Below are 17,196 nucleotides of genomic sequence, written 5' to 3' on the forward strand. Positions count from 1 at the left end.
CCTTATTCATCATATTGGTGATGAGTTTCAACACATGATTTTGGGAGATATAAACTATAGTTAACCTATCTTAATTGGTCCTTCAGTCTTCCTCATCTCAGACAATCAACTGTCTTTCCAGACAACCAAGCCAAAAACTTGGAGTTACCAGTTACTTTTTCCTTCACAATTAACATCAAATTATTTAACACATTACATCAAAATTTCTTTCAAATTTTGTTCAGAATCCAACATCTCACCTCAGTCCCTGCTGATACTTTTATCTGAGCCACCAATATTTCTCTGTCTTTCCTGTTTCTTTTGGTTCTTTAAAGCTTATTGCTCTCTTTATAGCATGTAGTGATCCTTTTCAAAATCTAAGCATGATATCTGACTCCTCTGCTAATGCTCTCCACCTTCAACTCAAACAACTGGAACCAAGATATGAAATGCCCCACAACCTGCTCTTAGCACCATTAATTCCTTTTCTGACACCCACTGTCCTTGCTTCCTGTGTTCTACCTACACTGATCTTGTATCCTGTGTTTGGGAAGCAGGGAGGCAAAAACACTTGGTGACTGTGGTGGGAACCTGCTGCCTCCACCATACTAATTGCAATTTTGAGATCACATACTACTTTATGCATTTCTATTTTCAGCATACTATGCTCTATGTAGTAACCCAGTATATCTACAAATTCTTCTATACCTCTTTCATCAGTGGTTGGTCTAATTCCTTTCCTACTATGCAAGGGCAGGTCTTGTAGGTCTTAGCTACTGCCTGGGCAAACACAGCACTGAAAGCACGCTGGCTCTCCTCGCTCATCACCCAGCCAGAAGAAAGGTGAATAAGTATAGGGAGCAACCATATGATCTAAGATTCTCCAAGGAACTACGATCAACTGAGCTTGTTTTTTTCTTTTGGGGCCATAAATAAATAGAGCTTACTAGTTTATCATTACTTCATGAACTGAAAGGAACAAGGAGTAATATACATAGTACAGAATTAGTAGTTCAAAAAGCATAGGTAACAGGCAATTCTTGAAGAACATTCATGGCTACCTTCTAGATTGGTTTCCCCTAATCACAGCATGGGTATTACTTGGAGGACTAACACATGTTAATCATGAAATAACTGCATCTATCCTGGTGGTTCCTCCCTATTATAGATCCAAGTACTTGCTTCACTTAAGAATCTCAGTGGTAACATGTCCAACACTGAACCCATAATCTTCTCTACTTCGTAGGCTTGGTGGTCCCCAGAAGGTCCTGTTTCAGAGGATAGCTCTACCAATACTGGCATCAACTGCTATCCACAGATCTGCTTCCATTGCTCACTGCTGTACCCCTTGCATGTAACACACTGTATGGCATGTAGCTGGTATTTAGTTTTTATGCACACATGCTACATTATGGAAACTGTCATTATATCAGACACCCCAACTTCTTGAAAGTGCAATGAAACAGATTAGTTTATCCCAAACCCTAGCAAAATTTTAATGCCTCTAAAGCCCAGGCTCTTCCCACTGTCCCAAAGCTACCGCTATTTACTCAAACAGTTGGAATGCCTTTGAAAAGTCCTGTCATTACTGTGCATCAACATGCAGTTAAATGAATGAATTGATTATAATTTTCTCTGCTCTACCAAATCCCTACTTCTCACACTGTGCCTCATGAATGCATGCCACTGTTGGAAAATGAGCACTAACTGTGTATTCAGGGCAGTTAATGGGAAATTTGAGCAAAATGTTGCTATCTTGATAGAAAAGATTTCCTTGAGCTCTACTAAGCATTTTTGAAAGCAAATTGTGTCAGCAGACTGAAATTACATGCAAAATTATCAACACTATTCACATATGATAGGCAGCACCATGTAAAGAAGAAACTTTAAAAAATGCAGGAGATGAAGCTGAATATCAACCTCTAATTGCCTCCAACCCAATACTCTGCTCATGGTAAGGTGTGACATGCAAGCAATTACGTACTTGACAGTGAGAGACTTCAGGTAGCACTGGAGGAAGTGTCACAGCTGACTGCACATGCAGTCATTCCTGTATTCTGTCTACTATTTTTTAAAACTTACTGGGTGCTTAATGTGATAAAGGATGCACTGTTCCTGGACTTGGTACACTGTTCTTCTCTGCATGCATGAGCAGAGTGGTACACACTAAATAGATTGTTCTACTATGTTAGTTTCTCACACTCTAGAAAATATTAATTACATACAACATAGTTGTTTAATTCAGCCTGTTGGACATATACATTCTAGTTTTTCACTTATAACACTTGAGAGCAAACAATGTGAGTCCCAGGTTGCCTGTTCTGACTTGATCTCTTAGCTAAACTTTTGACATTCTCATTGGATCCTGAAAAAGCAAGTAATGAAGTCTACACATGAAGTGGATCACTTCAAATCCAAAACATACATGATACTATGACCATTTGAGTAACTCCAATTTTTTTTTTATGGTTGACATATATCTTTATTAATCTTAGTACTCAGAGGCAGAGGGACCTAAGTTCAAAGCCAGCAAAACATCTGATCATGTCTCAAAAGGAAGATGGCTCAAAATTTGGCATTCTATGACCAAATTATAGTCTGCAGGGCTGGAAGCCACAGTGAGTGCCCTCCCTACATTTCCAGGAGTATGATAATCTTGGCTGACTCAGTTTATCCTCCAGAACCCACGTAAAAAGGTTGAATTTGGCTCATGCATAAACAGGACCCTGGAGCTCACCAGCTGGCTAGCCTGCACAGACTACCTCAAAAAATAAGGTACACAGAGCCTAAAACAACACCAGGTTTGTTCTGCCTTACGGTCTCCAGAAGCACACACAGAAAATGAAATAACACACAATTCACACCTGGCACAGACACATTCAAAAAGTGTAAGTCCCATTTTATTTTTCGAAGGTGTTTTTTCTTCTGTCTTTATGAAGCCATCTCTTTACATGGGCTTTGGTAGAGGTCACGGTGCAGCACCAGCAGGTCTAAATCGTGGTGGGCGTGTCCGGTCCTGGTGGACTTCACGGGATCTATTCCTGACTACCTTGCTATGAACAGCACAGCTCATGCAGTAATGCAGCTTGGCATAGAGCTTGGGAAGCACACAGGTGTCGAAGACACTGGTTTCGGATATGTCCCTGACAGCGGTGGCCTCCACGATGTTCTGAATGACAAACTTCTTAATGGCCTTGTCTTTGGGCACGCACCGGGCGCAGTTCGTGCAGCGGATGGGCTGCACATGGCTGCGGCCCTTTTTGGCCTGACCATTGTTTCTCCTTTTTTTGGTCATCTTGGAGCCAAGACCCGAAAGACGAGTAACTCCAAATTTTTATGACATAATTTTTTGAGGTACAGTACTCCTTTGTATGAGGACAGCTAACACTTAACTGAACACTTGTTATGTGCCGAGTACTTACTTAGGTCAGGGCTTTTCAACCTTGGTACAACAGACATTTCTTTGTTTTTATTATTAAAAATAGATTTTTTTCATACAATATATTCTGGTTATGGTTTCCCCTCCCTCAACTCTTCCAGCTCCTATCTGATCTACACTTTTTCTTGCTCTCTCATTATTAAACAAAGGTCTCAAAAAAAAAAAAAGAAATAGATAAAATAAAATAAAAACAAATTAATAGAAAAAAAAACAGAGTCAAAGAAAAAGCACAAGAAACATCTAGACAGAGGCATATTGGCACACATAGAAATCCCACAAGACACTAAATCAGAAACCATACTATGTAAACAAAGACCTGTAAAGGGGTAAGGGGTGGGGAGACCAGACAAAGCATTATGAGGTAAACAACAACAGCAAAACCCCCTGAAAGAATAAAGAAACAATCCTTCGAAAATACCATTGAGTTTGTTTTGTGTTGGTCATCTAACTGCTGAGCTTGGAGCCTACCCTTAAGTGTGTTTTGTACCCAGTGAGACTCCTTTAAAGAAAAATAAGTTTTCCCTTGCAAGTGGCTATCAATCGGGAGAGTATCTGGGTTAGAGATGGGGGCTTGTGTCTGCTCCCCTCACAGCACTGGGACCCTATCTGGCTTAGGCCTGTGCAAACCCTATGTATGTTGTCGCAGTATCTGCTCTGTGTAAACCCTATGCATGCTGCCGCAGTATCTGTGCTGTGCAAACCCTATGCATGCTGCCGCAGTATCTGTGCTGTGCAAACCCTATGCATGCTGCCGCAGTCTCTGTGAGCTCCTGTGTGCATTGGTCTTGCTGTGTAGAGACTACTTTGTTTCCTTGGTGTCTTCCATCTTCATTGGCTCTTACCATTTTTCCACCTCTTCTTCTACATGGTTCCATGAGCCCTGAAGGAAGGGATTTGATGGAGACATCCACTTAGGACTGAGTGTTCCAAGGTCTCTCACTCTCTGCTTTGTCTAGTTGTGGGTCTTTGGATTCATTCTTATCTACTGCAGGTAAAAGCTTCTCTAATAATGGGTGAACAATCCACTAGTCTGAGTACAGCAGAATATCTTTAGAAGTCATTTTATTGCTATGCTCTTTTAGCAGAGCTATAGTATTTGGTTTCCTCCTAGGTCCAGGGCCTTTCTAGTCTCATGTTCTTGGCCACACAAGCAATGTCAGGCATGGGTTCCATCTTATGGAACTGACCTTAAAACCAATCAGATAGTAGTTGGTTACTCTCATAAGCTTTGTGCCACTAAAACACCAGTGTATCTTGCAGGTACATCAACATTGTAGACCGAAGGGTTTGTAGCTGGGTTTGTGTACATTTCTCCTCTGGTAGCATGCAGAATACATTTAATTACCATGAACACTAGTCAGTAAAGTGATGGCTTCTAGGTAGGCAATAGCTTGACTTCTCTGTTTAATGATTTATGTAAGTTATGTGGTTGATATATTGTGTACCTTAATAAACTTATCTGGGGTCAGAGAACAGAATAGCCACTAGATTAGACATAGAGGCCAGAGAGTGGTGGCATACACCTTTAATCCTGTCACTTTAATCCAATTTCTGCAAGTTCAAGGCCATACTGGGAACAGAGCCAGGCATGATGGCACACACCTTTAATCCCAGCATTTGAGATCTCATGTCTTTGCTTGGGAAGGACACACACTTTTAATGCCAGAAAATGATGGCAGAAAGCATAAAGGTATATAAGGCATGAGGACTAGGAACTAGAGGGTTTTAAGCAGTTCAACTAAGACCCTTTCAGGTGAGGACTCAGAGGCTCTTGGGCTGAGGATTTCCTAGGCTTTTAGGCAGTTCAGCTGAGTCCCTTCCAGGTGAGGACTCAAGAGGCTTTCAGTCTGAGGATTTGTGGAAACAGGATCAGCTGAGGAGTTGGCGAGGTGAGGTTGGCTGTGGCTTGTCCTGTTTCTCTGATCTTTCAGCCTTCACCTCAATATTTGGCTTCAGTTTTTTTTTTTTTATTACTAAGACTATTTAAGATTTGTGTTACAGTTGTCTACAGAAATAGAGCCTTATCATCAATTTGTGGAGGGTCTTGGCAATAGCCTAGGTTGTTTAGGGGTTACCATGGAGTTCCTTTGGTCAACAATTCAATAAGATGTAATCCTTCCTGGTACTGGAGGTTTTACTTGGTGGTGAGAGATACCTAGTTGGGGCTTTGTCAACTTCTCTAGCCTCTCTGCTTCCCTATACATGATCCAACTGGACAAATTAAAATGTATCTAGGAATGCTCAATGCTTCCTAGCAGGCAAATTTGCCCCCACTGGAAAACAACTGCTTTAGCTATATGAAGTTATTTAATCATGTGAACCAACTCAATATTCTCCAATGATTATCAATCAGCTTTCTATTACTGTAACAAAGTACCACTAAAAAGAAAAACTATTATAGCACACAGTTTGAGAGTTTTGGCTCAGAGTTCAAGTCATGTGGCCCAACTGCTTTGGGATTTGTGGCTGAGCAGCATACTAAGGAAGGGAATGTGTGAAGGAAGCTACTCACTCACAACAACTAAGACCCAAGGACAGAGAAGGGATTAGACTCTCAGGATCACCTTCAAGATCACACTTTCAGTGACCTAACTTCCACCCATTATGCTGAAGGTCAAAGGTTCCACTGCCTTGCAATAGAGCTTCAGGCTGGAGACAAGCTTTTAATGATGCTGTGGCACTTATCCCAACCAGGGCAATGAAAAGACAAGAGGTGCAGAGAAGTTAGATAACGTGACTAGGGTCACAAAGCCACAGTGATATAGCTGGTTTGGCCCAAGGCAGTCAGACCTCATAACTCCAGGGCAGGTCTTTATTTTGGCTTTATTATGCAGACTTGATCCTTTTGTGACTTTCAGGCTTAATGTAGTGTGTCCTGGTGTGCCGTTGCCCTTTCCAGAGCTGTTGAAAAGAACTTCCTCATCTATGAAGGCTGGTCAGGGATTGAAATGACAAGGAAGGAAGAAAGGTGACCTTTAGCTGTGTGGCCTGCTCTTGCTAAATTGAGTGTATAGTTAAAGATTTACACACACACACACACACACACACACACACACACACACACACACACACACACACACACACCCTAAAAACCTACAGCTTAGTAACTTTCATCATGTACCACTTATAATACTTTTAGACTAGACCGAGGTAGAGTAGACAGTATAACGTAAGTTGCCTCCATTCTTCACAGAAGTATCTGGCTTACCAGCTGTCAGTATTCAAAACCACCCCTTGGGGACCTGCCCAGCATCCTGAGGTCATCACCCCTCCCCCCTTTTCCTTCTTCCCTCTTACCATAAGGTTGTGCACACCTCTGCTTTTCCTCTTTCCCTTTTTCTCTCTCTCCTTCTCTCTATTCCCTCTCCCCTCCACCTTTAATAATAAAATTTCCATGTGGATGCCATGTCTGCACAGTGTGAGTAACTTTCCACCATGCTAGGCTGCCGCCAGCCATGTCTACATGGCATGCCTCCTTGGCGACCTGCCGCAGGGCATCTTGGCTCAAGTCCGCCAAGGCTTCTCGCACACCACTTTACAAAACTAGCTAGCATAATTCTCACTGTTATATTTCTTCCTATAATTGGAGAAATATATCTTCCAAACAGACGATTTCATTTGCAGATGACCCTTGTTAAAATGCTAATATGTGTATTAAGCTCTATTAGTCTTCATTTAAATAAAGTGATCACATTACTGATTCACTTAGCAAAGCTATTAGCAAGTAAATTACAAAATAGCAAACTTCTGAAGGCCCAATCAGGGCAGGGACATGTAATTTAGTATTGTGGAGAAAGCTACTTCTAGGGCTGGTAATATGGCATGGGATGATTCAGGACAAGAAATGTGCTGTATAGGCGACAGCTGCCATGAGGAGCAATGGTGTCTCCCACCAGAAACTCTGCCCCTGTCTCTTCTTATCCTCAGTTTCTTATCTGCCAATTGTGCCCCTTTCTGGTATCTGTTTCTACCTCACACTTCAACGTGATCATGACAGGTCACTCAGCACCTGTCCCAGGGGGCATTGCTCTGAATGGTTACCTAAGGGCTGTCTATTCTCCACAGATCTCTGCATTTGGAAACCCACACGTGGCTCTGTACTGTGCACAGCTCTTCCCTGGTCCTGCCTTCACCTAACACCCTGGAAGCAGGGAAACAACTTCCTGGAAGAGGGTGACAAAGCACCCTCACCAGCTGTCTGTGGGTAGTACCTTCTGACTGAAGAGTTTCCATCTTACATCGTAAGGCAAAAAGCAATTTCATTCCTCCTCTCTCTACTCCTTACCTCAAAATAAAAGTGAGAGGGAAACGACTTGCTTTCTTTGAACAAGAAAGTGTCAGAAAATCATTACATAAAAAGGCTTCCTACCTAGGAATGCCAACTGTGAGAATTTTTCTTCAAAAGATGGAATGGAGTAAACTGCCACCGAAACTTAAACTAGATTATAATTAAGCACTTTAAACTTGTCTCATTTTCAAGTATTCAACGGTAACAGAAAGCTACTTTAAAAATATAAACAAGTAAGACAGTCAGAACCAAAGCACAGGACTAATATAATAGGAAGGATTTTATTGTAGAGCTTTCAAAAGCTAACAACTTAAAGTAAAGGAAAAGGAAAGAAAGGAGAGGGACAGAAGGAAGGAAGGAAAACAATATGCTGGTAAAAAGTCAGCTGGGGTGGTTAACTGGGAGAGTGACCAGATAAATCTTTCTTATATAAGCACTGTCAGGTTAGCAAGCAGAGCTAGACAGAAAGCTGGTGTGTGTACATTCAAACAAGCTGTCTTGTATTTGAGAAAATTAGGATAAAAAAATAAGCATATACAGCTTAGGTTTTAAAAAACAACATACATTTTGCAAGTATGATCTTTTAAAATAGTGGCCTTAGGAAATCTGCTTTGGCAAGACACTGCAAGGGCTCCTGTGGAGAGGAAGTGGAAAGGCTGGGCATATAAACCAGGGCTGCTGGCACATTCAAAGCGCAGGGGAGAGTTCATAGAGCAAAACACAGTCCTAAGTAAATGGGTTTCAGGCAATTTCAGTGTTAAGATAACATCATTAAGAGTAGAACAGATTGTGTGCAAACCCTGCTGTTTATAATTAACACATTGCTTCCAAATACTCCCGGGCCCCTGGTAAATAGTCTTCTGCTCACATCTACCCAGACCAATCAGAGTATTTTCATCAGATTCCATGCTGGGCCAGCACCTGTTTGGACAAATCCAATAGAGCCAAAGAACTCCTTTCCCTGGCCAGCTAAGTAGCTGGATGAACACAGCTTGGCTTAGTCATTGTCACAGTGTCCATATGGCTTTGAAGCTTGTTTTCACAAGAAATCATACAAGTATTTTATTATGTCAAAGTTCACCGTCCTAGAAACAAAAACAGATAGTATGTTAGTACCCTCACCCTCTACTGTCCAGCTTCGTATGACTGCAAAGCATGTGGGAAGTAATTTACAACTGGATGATGCTGTCAGAGGCACCAGGATAGGGCTGGCATGAATTTTTTAAATATAACAGAAAACACAATTTTCAAACCAATTTTTGACCAAATAGAAAGTTAATTTTACTTAAAAACAAAGTTAGAGCTCCTCAATATTTGGTATTTGAAGTATATTGTAGAAAGTTTAGATTGTATTTGAAAGCCACTTGCTTCCTGCCTAATAATAAGGATAAAGTAATTAGAGATGCAAAAGTATTTAAATCTTGTTTGCTTCAGAACACTTCATCTTCCAAACACCTGTTTTATCCTCACATAATGTACAGCTCATCTGTCCTCATTTGTAGCTTTGATTATCTTCAGTCTTTTAACAGCAGCTGACCTGTATGCACATTTCAACTAAATCTGTACGATCCAAGAATATGATACAACAAATGACGTAGATGTGTATTTTTATCCTCTATAGCAGGCAGAATAAAATAACAGAGGAAGAGACATATAATTATTTTCCTTTCTCCAAACTCATTCTTCACTATAAATATTCAGACTTGGAGGTTTATTATTTGACTAAATGGTCAAAATAATTAGATATAATGATCTAGCAATAAGTATAAAATTAAAGCCTTAAGTATTCAGTTCTGTAAAAATAATCATCCATGTGAGAACAGCCTTTTATAGTCACTAATTGCACATTCTTATTTATTAAACTATCACCAATTATTCTTTTCTGTCTATCACTTTATAATATACTTTCTAAAAAAGTTTCTACACAAATGACATACTAAATATTTTTTTAAATATGGATAGGGAACTATAGATACTGCTTTTGAAAACACATTTAAAAATAGCTCAAATTGTGAGATGCTCTGCTCCTGTGGTACCCAACATTAGACTGAAGACTGTCATTATAACAGTGCCTCCATGAAAAACACCAAAACTTTCTAAATGGCATAAAGATATCCTGTCACCATCAGCAGTGACAAGAGTGCCAAAATGCTAACTAAAAGTAAGCTCTCCCTTGCACAGACGTGTGTGACATCACAACATTGCTCTATTTTCATGTCCTTTTACTTTCCTCTCAAATTTACTGGCAATCAAGTCCCAATTAAGATGATCTTAAAACAAAACAAAACAAACAAACAAAAAACAAGCAAACAAAAAACTCTTTTCAGCCAGTAACCTGATTTATCAAGGGTCTTGAGAGAATCCAGATATACGGTAGGCTACAATTCCTCATCCACAAAAAAGAGATGTATTTGTACACCTTTTTGAACACATTCCCTCTGATGGCTTTGAATTTTAAGGTTTAAATTATAAACCAACAGAGTAAAATGGATTTAATACCCTCCCCCCCTTTTTAGGTCTATGTGAAAACAAAAAGTTCTGAAGAAGTTAAAAACAACTCAATTACAGCATTACGAGGCTCTTTATATTCCAAAGCCTTACTTACAATGATCAATATGAAGACACATCTACATACTAAGAATAAAAATGTACAGAGAGAACACAGAATCACAACTGTGTTGCAGTTACCACTGAAAAATGTTCATCTAATGGGCTAGTACTAGAAAAATGCATAGACAAATGAAAACAGATTAATTTGTGATAGGATTCTTTTATACGTTTCAGTAATAATTTGTCTGGCTATAGCACAGTTTATACAATGAAATTTTAATAGAATAAATGGTATGATTTAAACACCCTAAGCAACTTAAAAGCAGTCATTTATAAAAGATTAACTGTATTCCATGTCTCCACTCTGTCAGTAAGCCAGCACCAAGAAAATCAAATCATACTGTATAATTTCTTTTTCTTAAAGATTTATTTAGGAATGGGTGATGGCTCAGTGGTTAAGAATATGCAGAGGACCCAAGTTAGAGTTCCAGCACCCAGACCTGGTGGCTCACAACTGTCTGTATTTCTGGTTTCAGGGAGATCCACTTAAAAACAACAGATTTATACGTAGTGTTTACAAAGCCCAGAAGAAAGCACTGAATCCCCTGGATGGAAGTTATAGATAATTGTGAGCTGTTAGCCATGCTGGTGCTGGGAACCAAAGCCAGGTCCTCTGCAAGAGCAGCAAGCAAGTGCTCTTAACCACTGAGCCACTGCTCCAGTGCCCTTGTCAGAATTTTATACCCCAAAAAACAACTAAGTGACCAGGGAACTGAATGTGTAAGATCACTACTTTATACTGCATTTACTAACCAAGGTGTCCAAATACTTCTATAGTTCCTCCCAGCCCTCAATAAGCAGGTGACCTGCTAATTGACCCCCATATGCATCTTCTGAAGCAAGTCAGAATTGAACAGCATAACCACAGAGGCAATATCAAACACCATGCTGCAAGTAACTACAATAACTGCTTACAGGGCAAACAACCCATTTTAAAGAAAGCTTTGGTCGGTGGCAACTGTAAACATGTGTTTGCTTCTGGCTTTTCTTGAGTTTAGATACACAATAGACACATATAAATACAGTTCTAAGACTCCGGATAGCATTTATTGAGTACAGGAGGTTCAGTTTCCCATGAAACATAAACTATTTTCTAAAGGAAGCAGCTAGAAAAAAATAGGAAAATACAATGTGGATGACAATTTCCTGTAATTCTTTTTGTATGTATGTATATGTGGAATATATGTGTATATGCAGGCTTGCATGTGTACCTGGAGGCTTAAGATTGACACTGTGTCTCCTTGATCAGTTTCTACTTTACTTGCTGAGGCAAAAATCACTTGCTGAATCTGGACCTCACCAATTCTAGCTCTGCTCAAACATCCTATCCCTGCCTCTCATGTGCTGGGATTACAGGCAGCTGCCACATCTGCCCAGCCCTAACCTGGTTCTGGTTGGAACTCTTGTCCTTAAGCTTGTATAAAAACATTTTATTCACTGAGCCATCTCCTCAGCACTCCTAGGGGTAATTCTTAACTCAGAATTGAGAACAGAACTAATCCATGTAACAAACTTAAGGATTTAGTTTTATCTGTATCTGTCAATTCTTTTACTCACAGAAAAGGCCTTTTTCTCATGCTTTCATACTTTGTGGGTAGTTCTGAGTTTGGCTTCTTTTAGTACTGTTTCTTAAAAACACACACTTACTTTACAGCCTTGAGACATGGGCAGTGTCTGCCCCCAGGGAGAGCTGCACACCTAACTCTCATCTCACAGTGAGACCCCTCCACAGACCCCTCCTCAAAAGCTCCTTGGAGGTAAGCTCTCTTCATTCTCTACTCCACATTCTGATTCCTTTTTGGAAGCACTTTCCAGTGGCTTTTCTAACCAAACCTTTCCACTGTTCTGGTCCTCTATGTCTTCAATGAATCTCGCTTCTCTCATTCTAGGCATTAACTAAAACATGGCTCTCCCTGAAGGGCACAGTTTTCTCTTCAGTTCTTGCTAATGAAGCTCCATCTCTCTTCTATATGCCAGACAGTTCAGTCAAGTGAAGTTGGTGTCCTTGTGTAAAAACCCTGCCCTTGAGACTCAGACCGTCCCAGTCACTACCCTTCTCTCTACCTTGTCACCATTTCCTAGTCACTGAATAAATTAGCACCTAGGCTTTGCATCCTAAGACCTGTAAATTCACTGCATATTTGTCTTTCCATCTCTAGTAAACATACTGAGAAATATCCTACCTCTCAAAACATACCCTCTGAGATGTTATTTGTTCCACTTCAGGTATCTGGGGCACCTAGGGATAATTAGGCTATAAACCCCTTCATTTTATTCTGACCTACAGGTACTGAGTGTTTATGTGCTAGACATAAAACTCTTGGTTCCCGGCTGCTTTGCCTTCCTTTCTGTCCAGCTCAGACTCCACGGTTCATCACGAGCTCACTTGCTAGCATCTACTGAACTCATCTGGCAAGATCCCAATATTATGTGATTTCAATTATTATTCTTTGCAGCCCTGGTATCTAGCATATGGAATGCTGCTGGAGAAGATCACAGGCCTCACAGATTGATGCCACTGTAAACTCAGGGTCAAGAATTTCAAGCCCTCTCAGCATGTTGCTTTTTCCTGTGAGCACGGGCTTCCATGCACATGGCCGTTGATTCCAACATTACACACTTTTCTCAAGCTGCTACTAGCTCTGCTTTAGTCACAATTTCTGCCTCCTCCTTCATGGAGAAAGCAGAAGAATCAGGTGAGAATTTCTTCAACTTTTTGCTGCCAAACTCAGCACCTGACTCTATGCTGTTCTGTTCTGAGGCCAGAGCACAGTGTTGTCTCCCATCTTGGGCTCTGTCAACTCCCTTCTACATCCCAGGCTTACATAGTGCTGCAAAGATTTTGTGTTTTAAATTATCCTTTTTGTTTTGTATCATTAACTTTCCTCTGTTTTCTCCTCAGCATTTAAATATATTCACATCTTCAAAGCACAACTACTTAAACACACACATGCTGCACCTACGTCATACTTGTTTCTGTATCTCGAAAAGCCTAATACTATGTTTGTTTACAATGGGATCATGAATGTTGAGTTTATGAAAGCACAAAAGCTAAACCTGTGCTTGTTGCATCTACTTATCAACATGATTCAAATGGACTGGAATGGGACTTCTACCCTATCACACCACTCCAAGTGCTGACATTACAAATGAGTGCTCCTCCTGAGATCAGGACTCTGATTACGTGCTCCCTTTCCTTAGTCTTATGGACAGGTGAGAGTTCCTCATACATGTAACTCTATATAACTATTTCATTCCCTTATGTTCTACCATGACCTCTTCCCTACTCTTTCTTTCCTTCAAAAGTAAAATTCTTAATAACTGCACAGTATTTCTCCTAAGAAAATAAATTGATCAATCTAATAATTTGTTCTTTGCTATTTTGCTGGCTAGCTGTTATTGTTTTGCTCAATTAGACAAAAACTAGCATGATCCGGGGCAAGTCTGTAAATTCAAGGCCAGCCTGATCTAAGACAGAGTTCCAGCACAACCAGGACTACACAGGAAAACCCTGTCTCAAAAAACCAAACAAAATCAGAAAGAATAGAACTCACCAAACCCAAGCTCAGAACCCCAAACTCCTCCTGCCCTATCCACTCCAGTCTCACTGGCTTTCCTCTGAGGTTCAGATCACCCTACTTCACTGGGGGACCTCCTGAATCTTATCCCAACATCACCTTACTTGCTGGACATGGTGGCACACACCTGTAAACACAGATCTTGGGAGATGGAGATAGGAGGATCAGGAATTCAGTCAATCCTTGCTAAATGGCAAATTCTAGTCTAGCCTTAACTACACGAGACACTTTCTCAAAAACCAACTAGGTTTGAGCTCAGCTGTGTGTCACTGCCTTACACTCTGTCTCCAGAAGTGCTCTAGCCATGGTGGGACAGGCCTGTGGTCTCAGCACCAGGGAGCTAGAGGCAGGAAGGTCAGAAATTGAAAGGCTTCAGCCACATAGTAAGTTTGAGGCTGGTGTAGGCAACACGGGATCATTAGACACAAACTAGTGTAATCTGGGAGGAGGGAAGCTCAACTGAGAAAACGCCTCCATCAAACTGGTCCATAGGTAAGTGTGCAGGGTAATTTTTTTTTTATTAACGATCCATTGGTTGATCTGTCCTGGGTGGTATAAAAAGCAATAAATGACTCATGGAAAGCCACATGGTCTCTGCATGAGTTCCTGTCTCCAGGTTCCTGCACTGCTTGAGTTCCTGCCTTGCTTTCCCTTAGTGATGGACTGTGCTCAGGAGTGTGAGCCAAATAAACCCTTTCCTTCCCAAGTTGCTTTTGGCCATGATCTTTCTCAAAGCAACAGAAACCAAATTAGAACAGCCGTAGATGCCCAAAAGTAGCGCCATCTACCTCCCTCTGATAACTCCCCGAAAGTAGCGCCATCTACCTCCCTCTGATAACTCCCCGAAAGGAGGACCATCTACCTCCCTCTGATAACTCCTCGAAAGGAGGACCATCTACCTCCCTCTGATAACTCCCCGAAAGCAGGACCATCTACCTCCCTCTGATAACTCCTCGAAAGGAGGACCATCTACCTCCCTCTGATAACTCCCCGAAAGCAGGACCATCTACCTCCCTGATAACCAGGGACTTCCTCCTTCGCCCACACCTGTTTTGAACGAGACCGTCCTTTTCACTCTTTCTTGCTGTCACCTCTGAAACAAGTCCATATGCTTTCCTCCTGCCTACCATTCTGTCGCTGGTGGGAAGCACAGGAGTGTCTGCAATGCTGACACAGTACACACTGACAGGACAGCACTGCACTAGCCCGATGACAGGCCAGCCACAGACATGAAGACGTTCTAGCTTCAATTCCACTGGCTAATTTTCAGAAAGATGAAATTTAAGCTAGTAAGCATATTATAAATCAAAATGGCATCTTCCCAACTGCAGAGGAAGTGGCGGGGATAGCTATGGTATGCATGTCTGAAAAGGCTTAAGAAACAGACATTCCCACTGAAATAAAAAGATTGTGTGATGAACAGAGGTGGAGAAAACTGTACACAAGAACTGGGGAAGCATAAAAACTAGAAAATGCAGGTGTGGCTGAAGTGTGAGTCCACAAGGGTAAAGGCCATACAATATAAGGAAAATACAGAAGATTTGCTACTAGAACAGTGAGGTTCAATTTTTATAGATCTTCCTGATTGTAGTGAAGGCAGTGGGTTATAAGGACATAGGAATAGAAAGAAAATTAATTAGGAAGCTATTCAAGAATGAGGAAACATCACAAAGTGATATAGTCACAGATTTGTGATCTATAAGAGACTACAGACCTAACGGAACAGTGAGCAGACATGGACAGTACGTACACTGGGCGGTTTTGTGTGTCAACTTGACACAAGCTAGAGTCATCAGAGGAAGGAGCCTCGGCTGAGGAAATGCCTCCTTGAGATCCAGCTATAAGGCATTTTCTCATTTAGTGACCAATGAGGGAGGGCCCAGCCCACTGTGGGTGATGCCATCCCTGGGCTGGTGGTCCTTGGTTCTATAAGAAGGTGGGCTGAGCAAGACATGGGAAGCAAGCCAGTAAGCAGCTCCCCTCCATGGCCTCTGCATCAGCTTCTGCCTCCAGGATCCTGCCCTGTTTGAGTTCCTGTCCTGACTTCCTTCAGTGATGAACAGCAATGCTGAAAGTAAGCCAAGTAAACCCTTTCCTCCCCAACTTGCTTTACGGCCATGGTATTTGTTGCAGTAACAGAAACCTTAGTTGTTTTGTTGCAGCAACAGAAACCCTAGTTAATACAGTATGGAAGAAAAAAAATGACAAGATCATTCTCAAATTCTAGAGCTCTGCAGCATGGCCGACTGCAGGACTGACTGCTGAAGCAGGAAACACTGGGAGGAAAGTCGAATCTTTCCTGTTGGTGTGTGGAAACAGGTGAGAATTTCTGAGTTCAGTCTCAAGTTAGACTGTAAATGTCCAATAAAGGTCAAAACTGTGAAAAACCAAATGGCCTTTAATAATAAGGGGCATTACTGATGGTTGCTGAAGTTGCAGGTGTAGCTAAAATTGCCTCAGAAGGAAATGTACAATGAGGAAAGACGCCAGGATCAAGCCCCCAGGAACAGCTCCATTTAAAGGTCAGGTGGGGAGAACAGGCTGGCAAATGAACCTCAGCAAAACCAGTGGAAGAACAAAGAGAAAAGCTGGCACCATGCAATCATGGTTTCTAAGAGAGAACGGGGCTTTAAGAATAGAGTGGTCAGTGGTGTCAAGTGCCACTGAGAAACAGTCTGAGAGGAATGAGCTCTAGGGAAACGGAGGAGGAAGAATTATGAGCACAGGTGAAGAACTCCTTAGGTCCCTATCCCTACCATATACACACACAGAAAGGAAATAAAGCCGATGGCTTCAATACTTTGTGAATGGAACATAAAAAGCGGAAACAGAGACATTGTGATTAAAGAAAATCAAGAATCTAGTAGGCAGGAGAGAATGCTATAAACTGCAAGCTTCTTCCTCAACGCCTACACTGCCGTAGCTGGGAACCTGAAGCAGGGTCATCATTCCTAAGGAGAGTAAGGAGGCAGATGTGGATTACCAGTCTTGAAGCTGGGGACAGACAGTGCAGTACAGGAGTGGGAACAAGGAGGCCACTGAAATGATTTTGGAAAATGAAAGTCTTGAAGGATTTGGCTTGGAGAGAAGAAATTGCTGCCACTAGATAGCTGCAACGGCAGTAGTATATACACAGTCAGGTTTAGTTAAGGAAGAGAACTGGGAGACAGTTGTAGCTCATAGGATGGAAAGAGAAACAGGTCAAATCAGCACAAAAAAAGCATAAAACATTACCCACGAGTAGAAGAGAGCAGATGTGGGAAGTGGGTGTGTTTACAGCCTAAAGTGTCATGTTTCAACAC

At 41.4% G+C, this 17,196-nt stretch overlaps 1 protein-coding gene and 1 pseudogene across 2 annotated transcripts in view; both read right to left on the reverse strand.

Annotated features, from left to right (window-relative positions):
* Window positions 1-2,850: 2,850 nt before the first annotated feature.
* Window positions 2,851-3,412, reverse strand: LOC102905616 (small ribosomal subunit protein eS26 pseudogene; annotated as a pseudogene).
* Window positions 3,413-7,968: 4,556 nt separating this feature from the next.
* The window catches only part of Orc5 (origin recognition complex subunit 5), a 58,074-nt gene continuing 48,846 nt past the window's right edge, over window positions 7,969-17,196 (reverse strand). For both annotated transcript variants that reach the window (XM_042272881.2, XM_042272882.2), the window contains one exon: window positions 7,969-8,791. In XM_042272881.2, coding sequence (XP_042128815.1) covers window positions 8,746-8,791 — 46 coding nt within the window. In that variant the 3' untranslated portion in view covers window positions 7,969-8,745. The remainder of the gene's footprint in view (window positions 8,792-17,196) is intronic.

Source organism: Peromyscus maniculatus, chromosome 3, assembly GCF_049852395.1.
Source record: "Peromyscus maniculatus bairdii isolate BWxNUB_F1_BW_parent chromosome 3, HU_Pman_BW_mat_3.1, whole genome shotgun sequence".
Classification (NCBI taxonomy): domain Eukaryota; kingdom Metazoa; phylum Chordata; class Mammalia; order Rodentia; family Cricetidae; genus Peromyscus; species Peromyscus maniculatus.